The sequence below is a fragment of the Patagioenas fasciata genome, chromosome Z (genome assembly GCF_037038585.1).
Source record: "Patagioenas fasciata isolate bPatFas1 chromosome Z, bPatFas1.hap1, whole genome shotgun sequence".
Classification (NCBI taxonomy): Eukaryota; Metazoa; Chordata; class Aves; order Columbiformes; family Columbidae; genus Patagioenas; species Patagioenas fasciata.
In genome coordinates this window covers 31980171-31994869 of record NC_092560.1, presented here as the reverse complement: position 1 = coordinate 31994869, position 14699 = coordinate 31980171, and the positions used below count along the sequence as shown (strand labels likewise).

At 38.8% G+C, this 14699-nt stretch overlaps 1 protein-coding gene across 1 annotated transcript in view; it reads left to right on the top strand.

Annotated features, from left to right (window-relative positions):
• FANCC (FA complementation group C) overlaps positions 1–5918 on the top strand; it is a 76021-nt gene extending 70103 nt beyond the window's left edge. The window contains exons 13-15 of the mRNA XM_065861017.2: positions 511–682; positions 3497–3697; positions 5548–5918. Of these exons, the coding sequence (XP_065717089.2) occupies positions 511–682; positions 3497–3697; positions 5548–5691 (517 nt within the window). The 3' untranslated portion in view covers positions 5692–5918. The remainder of the gene's footprint in view (positions 1–510; positions 683–3496; positions 3698–5547) is intronic.
• The last annotated feature ends 8781 nt before the right edge of the window (positions 5919–14699 follow it).

The following is a 14699-nucleotide window of genomic DNA, read 5'->3' as shown; positions in this document are numbered from 1 at the left end:
AGGAGATGAGTTTCCCTAAAAAAATTGTATATTTGTTCCATATGTAGTTCCTCACAAATTACCAAAAAGCCTGTGCCTTATGAATTACCAAAGACCAGAAAATAACCCTGCAAAGCAAAAGAGAGAAACTGGGAGACAATATAAGGCAATAGTATGTTAGAATACAACACTTGAAATACAATTTAAAGTTTTGCAAATCCTTCAACTGGATAAGGTTTAATTTTATGATGCATATTTTAATAGTATTTTGTCATGGTTATTAGAAACTGGTGTTATGGAGAGTCTGTTCTACTGGCAAAGTTTATCTGTTAATAGCACTGAATATGTCTCATTTGATCGTGACTGCAGGTAATAGAGTAGTACATGGCTGTATGCTTAGCAGGTAAGGTATTATCTGTTAAGAGTAGTTGAGAATTTTAATTTTCATGCCAGCACCTTTGCAGTTAACTTAAGACATTTAAAAATATTAAATAACAATAAATACTTAATTGTATGTTTGTTGTTTTCCAGTTCTCTTGCTGACCTTTTTGAAATCTGGTTTCTGGTTGCTCGTTTTGGGGAATGGCTCGATATTGCAGTGGAACAACTGCTGAAGGCTGCTGCAGAATCAGATGCTCTGCTGTGGCTGCTGGCATTTTACTACTGTCCTCAGAATGAAAATCAACAAAGGACTCAGACGATGGTGTGTAATGTGGTGATAGTAAGCAGCAATAAGCAGTCAATAGTCTGTCTTATTGCTATAAAACAAATAGTGGATGCTGGAAAAATGAAAGATCTACACTGGAGAAGGTATTGGCTTTACAAGGTCTCCTGGGAATTGTGTTGCATTGGAGCAGTTAAAAGATAATTTTTGTGGATTTTCTTGGTGACACTTATAAAACATTTTTCCTCTTTTTAAACTATATTATATAGATTAGTACCTTCTTGACTTTCTCTTGGATAACTTGGGTGCTTTTAATCAGAAATAAAACTGCTCTAGAAATCACATTTTTTATACCACTGTGTGGCAGAATTCAACATTCCTGTGTTCTGGCATCTTCTGAGTGGAAGCACAAGAGAAATCACAAGAACAGTTGGAGCAGTGAAGATACTTATCACACACAGCCCTCAATTCTAACCTTGCCCATCTCTTCTGATTTCTGTTGTGTATCTTTAGTGGTTTTTGGTGTGTATGAGACTGTAACAAGTATGCTATATTTCCATATTCTAGGTTTCTAACAGAAGGAAGCAGTGTCGTACTGCATGAAGAGTGCTTTGTGTCTATGTATGCATGCAAATACAAGAAAGCCTTTAATTTAGACTGATTTTGCAAGTTTGAACTAGCGTAATCAATCTGATCTGCAAAGCCCAGATTCAGCGTTTGGCTGCAGCATCTCTAAAACTAAACTAAAACTAGATTGTTTGATTTAAAAATGCAGTTCAGTACACCACACTAGTAAAACATCATGCTTTCATTTTACATCTAATGGTCCATGTGTAACAGTGTGTCTGCAATATTTTATTTCCTTCTCTTCCCCTTTTACCACCCAGACTGCACTGCAAATGCAAGCTCACAACCCAATCACTTTTTAATTTTTTTTGTCTTTAATTCTTATAGCCCAAGAGAGGGAGTGGGATATTGGCTGAGCAGGGTTAAGTTAGAGCTACAGTAAAGTGAAGAAACCAGAGCTGGTTTTAAAATGCGGTTTTGGGAAAGAAGGAAATACCAAAGCAATAAGCATGAGTGAATGAAACTGAGGGACTATAGTTGCAGAACTACATATGGAACATTGTTCTAACTCCAGCGCCACAGAATGAAATCACGTCTTATATATAAAATCATCTCCCTGCGTGTCCCCTACTTTACCAGTTTGTTATACTGTTGTAATGTATGACAAATTTTAGTGAGAAAAAGCTTTTCCATTGACAGCCCACGCAGTTACTCATCTGCTCCCGTAAGTCTAGTCTTTCAGTTCATTATAATTCTTTCCTTTAGTTGCTTCAAGCAATAGATTTTTTTCCCACAGGTCAGGCTACTTCAGAAGTATTCCCACAGTTCATGCAAAGCTTCCATGTTTAGTTAGATATTTGCTTTTTCTTCTAATTTGTTCTTTGGCAGGTTAGCTCTTAACTACTCTACCCTGAACCTTTCACCAATTACGAATTAAGATGGGATAAGAACTTTGGCGGATGCCAAGCTGGAGGACTTTTCATTCAGCATATTCTTGTGTGGAAAGGCATGCAGTCATGACTTAAGATTTTGTCTTCCTGCTACTGACTTTAGGTAGCAGCATATATGTCAGCAGGAGTGGAACACATAGGGTCAAAATGATTTAAAGACTAAAGAAATGTCTTTTGCTGTTCACTGGACTTTACTCATATGTGCAAACTGAATATTATTCTCCTCAATATTTATTCATTTGTTGGAGTCCTTTCATACCTTTAGACTCTGAAACACTGGAGAAACAAAACGTGGAGGTTGGTCGTAGTAACTTTGGCACTAAAGTTGAGTCTTCTAGTGTAGGTGAGCTCGTGGAGCAGAACCTGCTGCTGTCCATCTCTAGTCTCTGGCACAGCACAAGAATAGGAAGCAAAGAGGGCTAAAGGATCTTGAAGAATTCCAGTTACCTTTCTTTAGATTCTGGTATTGTTTGTTAGCTCTCACGTAATTGTGGACATAATTAAAGAATTTAGATTATTTTATGTGGATTTGTTAATAGGGCAGGGATGAGAAAAGCAAGGTCAGGTAAATAACTGAAGCAAATTGTCCTAATGAGCATTGTGGAGAAATGGATGTCCCTTTCCTTTGGTTCTGCAGTGGTATATTTTTCCATTGTTCCTGCATTTAATCATCTGGGTATTTTTTCTGGCAGTTTGTTTATTTTTAATACACTGAACAGAATTATTGTTAGGATTTTTTGCAATGGTTTCTTATAGTTCTTTTTCCATTGTGTGTGTGCCAAAATGTTCTGGTTTGTACTCCCAGTAAAAATTATTTTTTATTGGCTAACTCAAGAGGTAAAAACGTAAGTTGCAAACAACACAGGAAGAAGGAAAAAAATGCATTCTTACCAGAACATTTTATCAGCTGAGGTCAGGTTGCATGGGGATTTAGATGATTTGTAACAGCAATACTGCAATGAGCCCATGAGGAGACTCTGTTCTTTTTTTCCACAATGCAAAATTCTGACCATGTTCTGCTGAGGGACTTTATCCATTTCCTTTTATTATTTAAAAAGGTCAAATCCTGGCTTGATGCCCTGCCTGCTTAATTTGTAAGACGTAAGAAAATTTTAAAAATCCATTCTGTCCACTTCTGTGTGTGTGAATCAGTGTAAAAGAAATGTGTACAGCCCTTCCTTCCCTGTTCTCCCTGCTGCTTAAATTCAAACTCTTTTCAGATTTGGGTAGTTTCTGCCAAGGATTCAGTTTCCTGTTTGTGAATAAATCCAAAGGAAAAATACCATAGGTGTGACCTCTTCTCTGATCCTGTGTCCTTTGAAATTGTTTCCTATAGGTAGAAGCCCAAGCAGTGTACAATCATCTAATGAGGCTCTTCAGCTGTACAGTCCTTTCTGTCAAAGATCTGGAGGCTGCTGTGCCCAGTGTGAAGGATGTGGAGCAGTGTTGTAGCAAGCATCTTATCACACATCTTCTTACCAACTTTTTGCTCTTTTCTTCTGGTGGACATATGATTGCCCAGGAATTTATTGACCATGTAAGTGTTTCTTCCTTATTAAAGTAAAATATTTTTTTTTAATATTATTATTTTGGAATTTAAGCTCCTATCTCTTAATAAAGAGGACACATAACAGAGAATCAAAGAAGATCGTGACTACAGCAAATACACCTAACTTGCCACATATCTATTTCAGCTACAGTCAAAATATTTTCCTTCTTTACACTTTTTGACAAAATCCCGCTGAAAAGGTTGCTGTCCTGACTATACAGCTACAGAAACAGTTGGATCAGTAGCTTACAATTAAGGGATACCTACCGTTCGTTTACACCTGGCATAGATAGCATGTGCAAATATTTTGCTTTTCCCAGTTATAAATCACTCCCTTAATGATCCAGCTGCTGCAGAGGTGATGGAACTGTCTTCACTTGGTTTTCCATTATGTAAAAGAGATAGTTACTAAGCATTGGCATTGATGAGGCAGAAGGTTGATGTTTTAGCTAAGCCAGAGAGGAGACTGGTGTGATATTGAGAGAAAAAAAGAACAAAGACCTGAGAGAGTGTAACTTAGGGTGTGAAAAAAGCCGAAGGGGAGTAAAATGTTGGAAGCCTGCCGCAGTATCTTGCTGTTGTTGATGAGAGCCTTCAGGTGTATTGGTCCAAATAGCAAAGGGTGGTTTGTCTCTCAGGATAAACAGCACTATCTCAGTATGAGATTAGAAATTTATTCCTAACTATAAGACCATACTCTTTTAAGAACTACAGGCCTCCTGTACAAGCAGGCCTAGGGGCCAGTGTGTGGTTTTAGCACTTAAAGATTTTCTTTTAAGCAGCAGTGTGCTCTTCCATCTGTATAGGGCATATGGCATGTATAGGGAGCCTGATTTTATAATGCTGGAAACCTATTCTGGTGGTTATTCCTACTGGTTGACTATGCAAGCATATTGTTTTCCTGTTTTAGAAGGACTAAGATATTTCTAGCATTTTAGGTGTAAGTTCACAAATGATCCATTTCTCTTAGCATGAGAATGTAATGATAAAATTAGGGGAGTTGTATGTATTTTTACAGTATGCTCTTTTTAGTTTCTCTTTTGAGGAGCGTGGCTGCTGAACAGTGATGCTGCAATATACTAGTCTGCTACTTTAAACTCCTTCAGGAAAACCAAAGGCAATTTCTTGTTTCTTTATAGAAAGCAACATAACTAACTTTCAAAACTCTGAGTATTTCTCACTGGAGGGTGGTCATGAGCTGTTTCAGGCCAGTGTATGTCGGTCTGATTAATTTTGAGTGTATCTATGTAATCATTAATGTGTAGCTAGGCTCTCCACATGATTTGAAAAGGCCTGAATTCAATATATGAAAGGCAGAATGGTGTGGAAACAAATGGCAGTGGTTTTGGTTAGCATACTGAACTTTGGGATTAATGCAGCAGATAATGTATAGTCCCTCCTGATCTGCAAAAATTGCAATTTAGTGTCTTCTCCAGGTACTGTATCATCTTCTGGGGGAGGGATTTATTTTTACTTTTGAAAAATTTACAGAATTGAATTGTCTCTGCAAACTCATGCGAAACTTTCATGTGCTTTTTAGTAGTTTTCTGAGGAGATGACTCTAAATGGTTACACTATCCATTTTTCTTTCCTTTAAAAGCTTTTTGACCTTTTGATTTGTTTTACTTAGGAAAACGGTAAAAATCTCAAAGTTGCTCCGTTCCACCAAAGATGTATGAAAAGAGACACCTTGAGCAGATGTTGCTTTTGAACTCAGAGCGTCTCAAATGTTCACTGGTGATGGACAAATCTGTGGTTTTGTTGCAAGTATTAGTGGAGAATCCTTAGTACTTAGCAACATAACTGTATTATTTCCCATCTTCTGTGTTTGCTTTCAGATTACTGAGACAACTGATACAAGCAAAGAAGTTTGTAGCCTTCTTATCCGTACTGCATACAGAATTAACCGTAGTGGAGAAGAAAACCAAAGGACTCTGAAGCTGCTGAATGAACTTCTTCAAAAACTAACATTGAAAGTTTAGATTTTTGATGTCATCTACTTATCAAGCAAACAAATCAGATCTTTATCCAGATGTCAGACTTTCACAAAAGTCTTGCACTGCAGGTTACCAAGAGTAGAAAAATATCTACTAAAGCATATCCCTCAACTTTTTTTACTCCCTCATACACATTTGAAAATAACCACTTGTCTGGAAATGTTAACCTTCTAGAACATAACAGTAAATATTAAAGATGGTTGAAAATTATACTCTGAGCACCTTCTTTAACAAGAGACCTACATAATTTAAAGCAGTTCACTCATCTCCTTGTTGTTTATCTGGCTGGGGATGTGTTTCTCTCCCACATTTACACATGGTTTTATTAGCAAATTGTATCCAATTGCTCGGTTGGTAAGTTGTTCCTAAAATGTTTTGTTCTATTTTTCTGCTTTTATGAAACTAACAATGATCTCAAGTGAGACTTAGTGATTCATTGGGAATGCACTCTGTGTTCTCAGGAAATTGACGTTTCCTGAACTCTCTTTAGTTCTTTTTGAAAATGTTTCCAAAATGAAACTCCTCTCAGATTTGCTAGATTATTTTTTCAGTACTGCAGCTTCAACTGCACAGTGTTCTCTGCAAAGTACTATATCCATAGCTGGTCTCTGTCAACAGACACTGCAGCTAGAAGGCTGCTTGCAGTACAGCCTGTTTTCAGTGTGCCCTGACTGATGCTATTGTTTTATTCATTTAAGAAATCTTTTTTACAATCAGACAGAACAGGGCAAACACAATATAGGCATAAGGAAACTTTCCAGTTTGAGGGCCAGATTTCCTAAAGAGAGCATTTGGTTGCTACTCATCTCCTTCCTTTTTGTGTCCAGGGGTAGTTTGCTTGCTTCTTTGTTTAGGTTTTTTGTCTCATGCAAAGAGCATGGTCAGGGAGCTATGGCTCACTGTTTTACCCCTAGGAAAGTATTTGTCCCCAAAATGTTGTGTAACTCTTTCTAGCTTAATCAGAAAAATAAGCATGGAGAATAGTAATGACACAGGATCTTAACTCTTTTCAGTAATTTTTCCTCATATATTACCTAGCTTTAATGTCAACATTTGTGCTGTGTTCAAAGATGCTGCTTCAAATACTATTCTTGCGTATAAAATCAGAGGCATGTGTCTTAAATTAACACGGCTTTCTGAATGTGGCATTTGTTTTTGAGCAAGCGAAAAGAAAAACAATGTACTTAATGTCCCTTGGCTGTAAGAAGTGGAAAGAGATTTTTTGTAACGCTGTTGTCTGATTTCTTATGATTTTGTTCCCAGTGAGTCATATCAGAGAATTACAGAAGCTACATGTCCAGTTTGTTAATATTTTTAATATTCAATTCCAGCATATGAAGAAACAGTAAATACATAATGTATGTCTGGGAAGAAAGATTTTTTTATCTCTCTTCTTGGATTGAGATTTTTTTCTGAATAAATAATCAGAAAGAAATATGTCACAATTTTCATTTGTTGGTAGCCACACATATCTAAAAAATCAAAATCAAGCAACCTGGTTTTCTATTCCCTGAGTATCATACCTGAAAAGCATGGGATTAAGCTAAATTATTTGTTGATCATAAACTCTGAGGTATTTGTCTCGTGTGAACATTGTCTAGTGGGTACATTCTTTTTTTCCTGTGTTTGGCTTCTTAAGAAATACTGTATGATTTAAATATTACAAGGAGGGCTTGCTTGTTTCAGGAGGCTTTGAGGAAGAAACTTAGTTGATGCTGTCTGTACCTTTAAAAAGATACATCTGTACCAGCATTCTTTTTGCTTTATTTAGTACAGTTGTTGTAAATCTTTGGTATTTCTTTTTCCTTGTTCTTTCACAGGGCTTGAATTATGACCTTACTTTGATATAAACCATGATTTTGTGGCATGCTGAAGCTACTTTTCTTAGTTTGCCAGTGGAAGGCAACATTGTCATTTGGTAGATCTGAGTAATGGAAGATTTCTCAAATGGTGGCTCCCGCATTACCCATCTAAGGTGTGTCTTCTCCTCTGTCATTGCTGCTTTCTGGAAGAGATCTTTTGAAGCTTTCGGGGCCGAACCAGCCAAACAAGTCCTGAAATTAGGCTGCAAGTAGCTTGTTTCCTTCCCTGCAATCCCCATGTCAGCACACACCCTAATCCTGGAGGTGGTACTGAATATACACAGCTTCTCAAAGTTTTTCCTCTCCAACAACTTGTTTTGAATACGAGTACAACCAGTGAGTTTGATTTGTTTGTTGATGATACTTCTTTCCAGTCGTAAGACTGCTAAATCACAGCTTTTAGAATTCTGCAAGCTTTCCAGAATGGGGCAGGGTGGTTTCTGTGGATTTTCTTCAGAAAAAAAGCCCATTTGTGGATTCCATTCACCCGAGATCTTAGTACATACAAAGCAGAATACCTCTTATTTTCTGAGTTAAGGTAGGAACGGGTATGTTACCATCTATTGCAATTTAGCTGACTAGTAGAAACATGTTAATCTGTTACTTCTGGGATTTGTTATCAAGTTTCCATACTGACAGCATTGTAAGTGCAAGGAGGTGCTAGCAGAAAGTCAGACTGAAGGTGCAAGGGAGTTAATGCTAGTTTTGGTAAGTTAGAACTCATGCCGTGGTGGTATGTTTGGCTTGGTTTTGGTTTTGAGGGGATATGATTAAAAAAAATTATGAAGAATTTGAAGTTTAGGATGAAACATCTAGCAAAAATGGCTGGCAATTATTAAGTCAACCAGTACTAAACAAGGTTTACTCCATTTCTTTGCTGTATTATCCAGAGACAGAATAAAATGCTAATGTTCTGTGTGAGCAAATAATGTCATGCCAATTAAAATGCAGTTTTTCTTCTGATATAAGAACACTGTAGGAAGGTGAGAAATTCTGACACAGAAGTGCAGCTTTCTACTAGACCCAAGTTTGAGAAGTGAAAACCTGGAATGTTACAGGAGCCCTCCACCAGAGCACTAAGCATGTTTTTGAATCTATGTTTTGTACTTTCCAGAGCCTGAAAGGGCTTTGTTATACTATTAGCACATTTTGCTGGGCAACACCAGAAGTTAAACCACTGTAGCTGAGTTAGCCGGTGCTAGAGGCAGCCTTCTAGCACCTAATTCATAGCAGTATTCACATGTGGCCCTATTTAAGTCCACCTACCTCTCTGGCAAGTTTTTCTTACTCGTGATACATTTTTTTCCTTAAATGCTTTCCTGGATTTAAAAGATAGGGTCATGGTAGCCATTACATTTGCTGCCTTAGCAGACAGTAGCTTATTCTGGGAATTTGCTGTTAGGTGGTCTGTTCACTAGTGAATGCCAGAAGGAGTTTCCCTTGCTTGCGTTGGCTATCTTCCTTTAACCAGCTGTGTGGCTGCTGGAAAGGAACAAACCTCACGAGCCCCTTCTGATGGCTTAAGTGTTCTCACAGTGACTGGGGCCTTTGGCGGCCAGGAGCCAGCATAGGCACTGCATTGCCATCAGCCGCTGAAACAGAAATTCAGAGTGTCAGCTGGCTGTTGCTAAGTTGGAGCAATATACTTAGTGGGCATAGGTTGTGCCTTAGTTTGTATTTCATATTCTTGCGTGTATGTGAAGGGAGAGAGGGTGAGAAGGAAGAAACAACCCAGCATGTTGAAACTCAGCTGCAGAAATTTAGCCCTGATATTTGTATTTAATTGTAGTACTGATAGGATCAGGGAATAACAATTCCATATCAGACAGTTAACCTGAACGTCAACAAGTAGCAGAAAAAAATCCAGCAATACTATGTCTTTAATATGTGTGTGCATTTAACTAACTTCCCTTGTCTCTTAACAACTCTTGCTACTTTAAAAGCATTTTTTGTAACTCTTCAGTTATTAGGTCAGATGATAAAGTAACTTCATTAAAAAGGCAGCCCCTCAGGAACAATGACCCTCTCTTTTCTATTATTTTGAATAAAAACAACTTTTAGGCCTGTGAACTTTTTGCAGATGCATAGTATCATCTTGAAAAGATCACATTTTCACATATTCTTGACCATAATGTTACCCACATTCTGAATTACACTGTCCTTCAGATTTCCCATGTGTCTGCGCCAAACCAGCCTGTATATACAGTTTATTCACTCCTTGCTGTTTTGATTTTATTTCTTCGTTTGTGGGTTTATTTTGAGGCTCTCAAAACAGATGCATGCAATATGTCCTTTGCATGCTACTGTTAAAAGTTGCCCTAATGTTTCATGCATGAGAAAGCAGCTTTTCTTTGTTTTGACTAATGATGCTGTAACTTCTACTGCGTGTAAGTTTTTGCAAGATAGGACTTCAATTTTTTTATTCCAAACTAACTTGTAATGGTAGCTGAAGATACAAATTTCCCATCTCTACTATCACGCCCTGTAGAGACTACCAGAAAGTGTTTATGTCCTTTTAATCTCATGATTGTGCTGCACTTCTGTATCAGCTTGAGATATTTGTGGATAGAGACGAAAAAGCCAGTATCAAATTCCACTAGAGACAGGCCTTGAAATTTGCTACACAATTATTACATGGAAATAAGTTATATGTGTGTCCGTGAAGTCAGGCATTATCTGCAAGTTTCTTGTAGGCGGGATCATTGCCACCTTTGCTGGTGACATGAAGAAAATACAAATGTTGTCTCCATAGACCATCAAATTTATTCTTCAAATGCATTACAAAAACTGCTGATATGTTTCAGCTTTCCTTCCTTGTGCGGTTGCGTCTTTGCTAAAACATCAATGATCAGTACACTGTAGAATGTACTTTAGGGGCAGACTGAATTGCTGTAGTTGCTTGTTCTGGCCTGCATGACTGAGGCCATGAAAGGATGCTGAGCAAATGTCAAGGTCACACCTTGCAATTAAGCTATAACATTCATTTTGGAAAGATAATTTTGTCTGGATATAAAGGTTTCAGATGATAGCTGCTGACTGTTTTTCATCATAGCTTTTCTGATCTTGATTTAAACAGTTCTGCTTCCTTTTGCTGTGTTGGCAGAGCAAGATTTGGACGCAGTTACTCAGGCAGAAACATTGCCATTACTTTCCCTCCCCCCTCTCCCTTTCTGCCCAGGATCCAAGACAAAAGTAGGCATGATGAATACAGGGTTTCTAGGAGAAAGCGAGCCCAGCAACCAAACCCAGGTGGTTTTTGCTAGGCTAAGATAGGCAAATGCGCAAGTCATCCAGTGTACCTGTCAGGGAAGGGGAAGATACATGTCAACCCCTGCATGTCCCTACATGTGTGATGCCAACTTTGCTCCCAGGCACTACCCTAGCATAAATTTTAACATCTTGATTACTGTTAATTCACACCTGTAAAGTTACTTTATTAAGATTTACTTTGTTCAAACAATCTGTTCTGCTTTTCCAACAGCTGAGCTGGAGACCGTATTTCCTGGTTTACGTCTTCGCTGTGGATGGGCAGGCTGTACAAATGGTAGATCCAGTCACTTTATTTTTTTAAATTTTATTTTTCAGAGGGAATACCCCAAAGTTATAAAAACATCATAGAATGAAGTTTTAATAACTTGCATATAGAATCTGAGCATCTTTCTACTGAGCTCCTTCACATATATACTTCTGTCTAACTGCACAGCAGTCTCTAAGTCACCTCTTCCCTGCCCTGATTTCTTCAGACTTGGCAAACTTAATTGTCATAGAATAGTGAAAAAAAGAAAAAAAAAAAAAGAGTTTGGTATTATATCTGTGCTGTTTGCCTTTTGTTTCAAAAATCAGGTATTTGAACAGCCCATTATTGATACTCCTCTTCAACAATAACTCTACTTGGGACAGTTATTCAAAATGTATGAGAGTCCGGCAATCCACATGTATTTAAAGAACCTATGAAAAGGACTGCCATGTGACATCCTGTTGTGGTGTCACTTTCATAATTTCCTTACCAATTCAGTTTCCTTTTGTGAATCTGGAAGACTGTTTAGCTCTGATTTCTCAGACATCTGGAGAGTAAACTCCTCCTTTTGGCTGCAGTGGGAGCAGTGGGTCCTCACCACTTCTAAAACATACCAGAAACCACATTCTTTACTAGCTGTGTTTGAGGACAAAGAAGGGAATAATTTTTTGGTGACTTTGTTCCTTGCCTGTTAGAAACCTGTTGTTTTGGTGCTGGATGTTGTGTTTACAATAGTTGACTGTAAGGGGATATATTTGTAAAGCAGATAGCAGTTACTACCAAATATAAAAACAACTGAATAACAAAGCTAGATGATACTGTGATGTAACAACAACTGTGGTGCCCAAATATGAATTATACTGCTAAAAAATCACTGAATTTTAGCACTGACAGTCAGTCTGTGGTGTAGAACAATTGCTTTTCTCAGTGTCACGTTTCCTACAGCCGATGCTGGCATTACTTGATATTGATAAAAGAGAATCACCTAGCTTAAGATATAACGAGAACTTCAGTTTTACTGTTTTCTTAGTATGGCTGCTTCCTAATTCCCACTGTTTCCTCCCTGCTATCAATAGGGAAACCTGTGCATTCCTGTGGTTTGACTGAAGAAAGAAGAGACAAGTCCTAGGGAGAAGTGAGGTGTGCATAGAAACCATAAAATGTCAGTAGATGGGCTTACTTGTTCTTGTGAGTGATTGTTCATCTGACTCTTCATCTATGTAAAAAACAAAAGTTCAGCATTTATGTCATGTAGTTGCATGTTTGTTTGTTTTTAATTCAAGCAAACAGGAAAGATTTTTCCCCTCAACAAAAACTGATAATTTATTAAAAAGCCTTCTTGTAGTTAAAAGGAACAGAAGGTGATAATGAATTTAGGGCATGATGGGCAGGTTCAACAGAAGTGGTGGGAATGACAAAATCTTAGCAGCAGTATTGCACAGTAATACTGCCATGTTACTGAAGGGAAGGAGAGAGAGAGTTCAAAATGGATGATAATGCCATGGCTGTAGGAAAGAGGAATCATGTGAAAGGTGGAATGAGGGAGGAGGGGGCTTATATCTTACATTAAGGAACAAGAAAAAGGAATAAAACTTTTCAGCTATAAAATGGAATAAATTGGAATGGAATTTTAATTCACTCATCAGAGAATCAGAGAATGGTTTGAGTTGGAAGGGACCTGAAAGACCATCTAGTCCAACTCTCCTCTGTGGACAGGGACATGTTCCACTAGACCAGGTTGCTCAAAGCCCCATCCAGCCTGGCCTTGAACACTTCAAGGGATAGGGCATCCACAGCTTCTCTGGGCAGCCTGTTCCAGAGCCTCACCACCCACATGGTGAAGAATTTCTTCCTTATAGATCCGTTCCAGCTTTCTTGTAGGTCTCCTCTATGTACTGGAAGGCTGCTGTAAGATCTCTGTGGAGCCTTCTCTTCTCCAGGCTGAACAACCCCAACTCTCCCAGCCTGTCTTCATAGGAGAAATGCCTCTGATCATCTTTGTGGCCTCTTCTGACCTCACTCTAACAATTGGTCATGCTTGGCAGTTAAACAGGTGAGTTTCAGGCACACCAAGACACAGATGCAGAATGAAGTAAGATGGTGGCTGACATACTCAAGTTTTTATTTTGTTGTGTTTGTGAGAATTGACGGTAAGGGGGTACATTTGTAAAGCAGACAGCGGTTACTGCAACCAAAATGATTCTATGATTAAGAGGCTGCTTTGCTCAGAGAAAGATACCATTAAGTTACAGATGTGCATTTTGACTTTGTTTCGATAATTCATATACAGCTACTCCTGACTCTAAAATCACGCATATGGAGAGACAGACGGGTGTGGGCACGGGCGTCCCTCTCTCCTTGGTGCTGTGCGGTGGGACAACCCGCGGCACCCGACTCACTGTGATCCTGCACCAGTCCTGAACAGTGTGCTATTTCCAGAGACTTCCAGTCCAGTTTTTGCATGGAAAGAATCAACTCAAAACTGGTAAAGCCTTCAGCATGTAATGGCACGCGGAAGCTCAGCTCCTGGTTCATGCTTACAATGGTGCCATGGTTTCCTTCTGCGTACTTACAGATGCAGAGGAGCCCAGACCTGCAAAGCCTAATGAAACAGCTGAAATTCTTTATAACAGAAATACCAATTTTCGATAACTTAGCTGTGGAGATAAACTGGCTGGCTGCAGTATTCTGCATGACACATTATCATGGCCTAACTCGTTTATTTTTTTGTAATGTCCTTTTTCATAGTGATTTTCACATGTCAGAAATCCATATGGGGTCCTTACACCTTGAGTCCTACTTGTTTCCTCAAGCTGCTGACTTGCTCAGGCTGTGTTTCTGGCCAGACCTTTTTTATTTTTCTTTTCTTTTCTTCTCTTTTCTTCTTTTCTTTTCCTTTTCTTTTTCTTTTCTTTTCTTTTCTTTTCTTTTCTTTTCTTTTCTTTTCTTTTCTTTTCTTTTCTTTTCTTTTCTTTCTTTTCTTTTTTCTTTTCCTTCCTTCCTTCCTTCCTTCCTTCCTTCCTTCCTTCCTTCCTTCCTTCCTTCCTTCCTTCCTTCCTTCCTTCCTTCCTTCCTTCCTTCCCTCCTTCCCTCCTTCCCTCCTTCCCTCCTTCCCTCCTTCCCTCCTTCCCTCCTTCCCTCCTTCCTTCCCTCTCTCCCTTCCTCCCTCCCTTCCTTCTCTTCCTTCCCTTCCTTTCTTTCCCTCCCTCCCTCCCTCATGTGTGAGGAACGGGCAACAGGGTACAGCTAATTCCCCTCTGAAGCAGGAAGCACAGAGCCAGCAGCAGCGGCAAACACCTCCCAGCAAAGCTGAAGACAGAACACAAAGCAGAGGAACTACTGTCAGAAAAATGTTTTATTCCATGTTTGTAGCAGAAAGTGTATGAGCAGGAACGCATCTCCTCCAAGTGGGGAAGGGACCTGCCTGGGTCACATCCTCATTATGGTCTGCCTTTACTCTGAACAAGTAGCACAGGAATACAGATTGTGATCCTTGCCTAACTACACAAATACAGTTTTAACTTAATCTGAGGGTTTTTTTGTCTTTTTTTTTTTTTTTTTTTACAGGCTTCTGGCCTAATGAAACAAGTAGGAGACCCTTCAGCCTTCTGCAT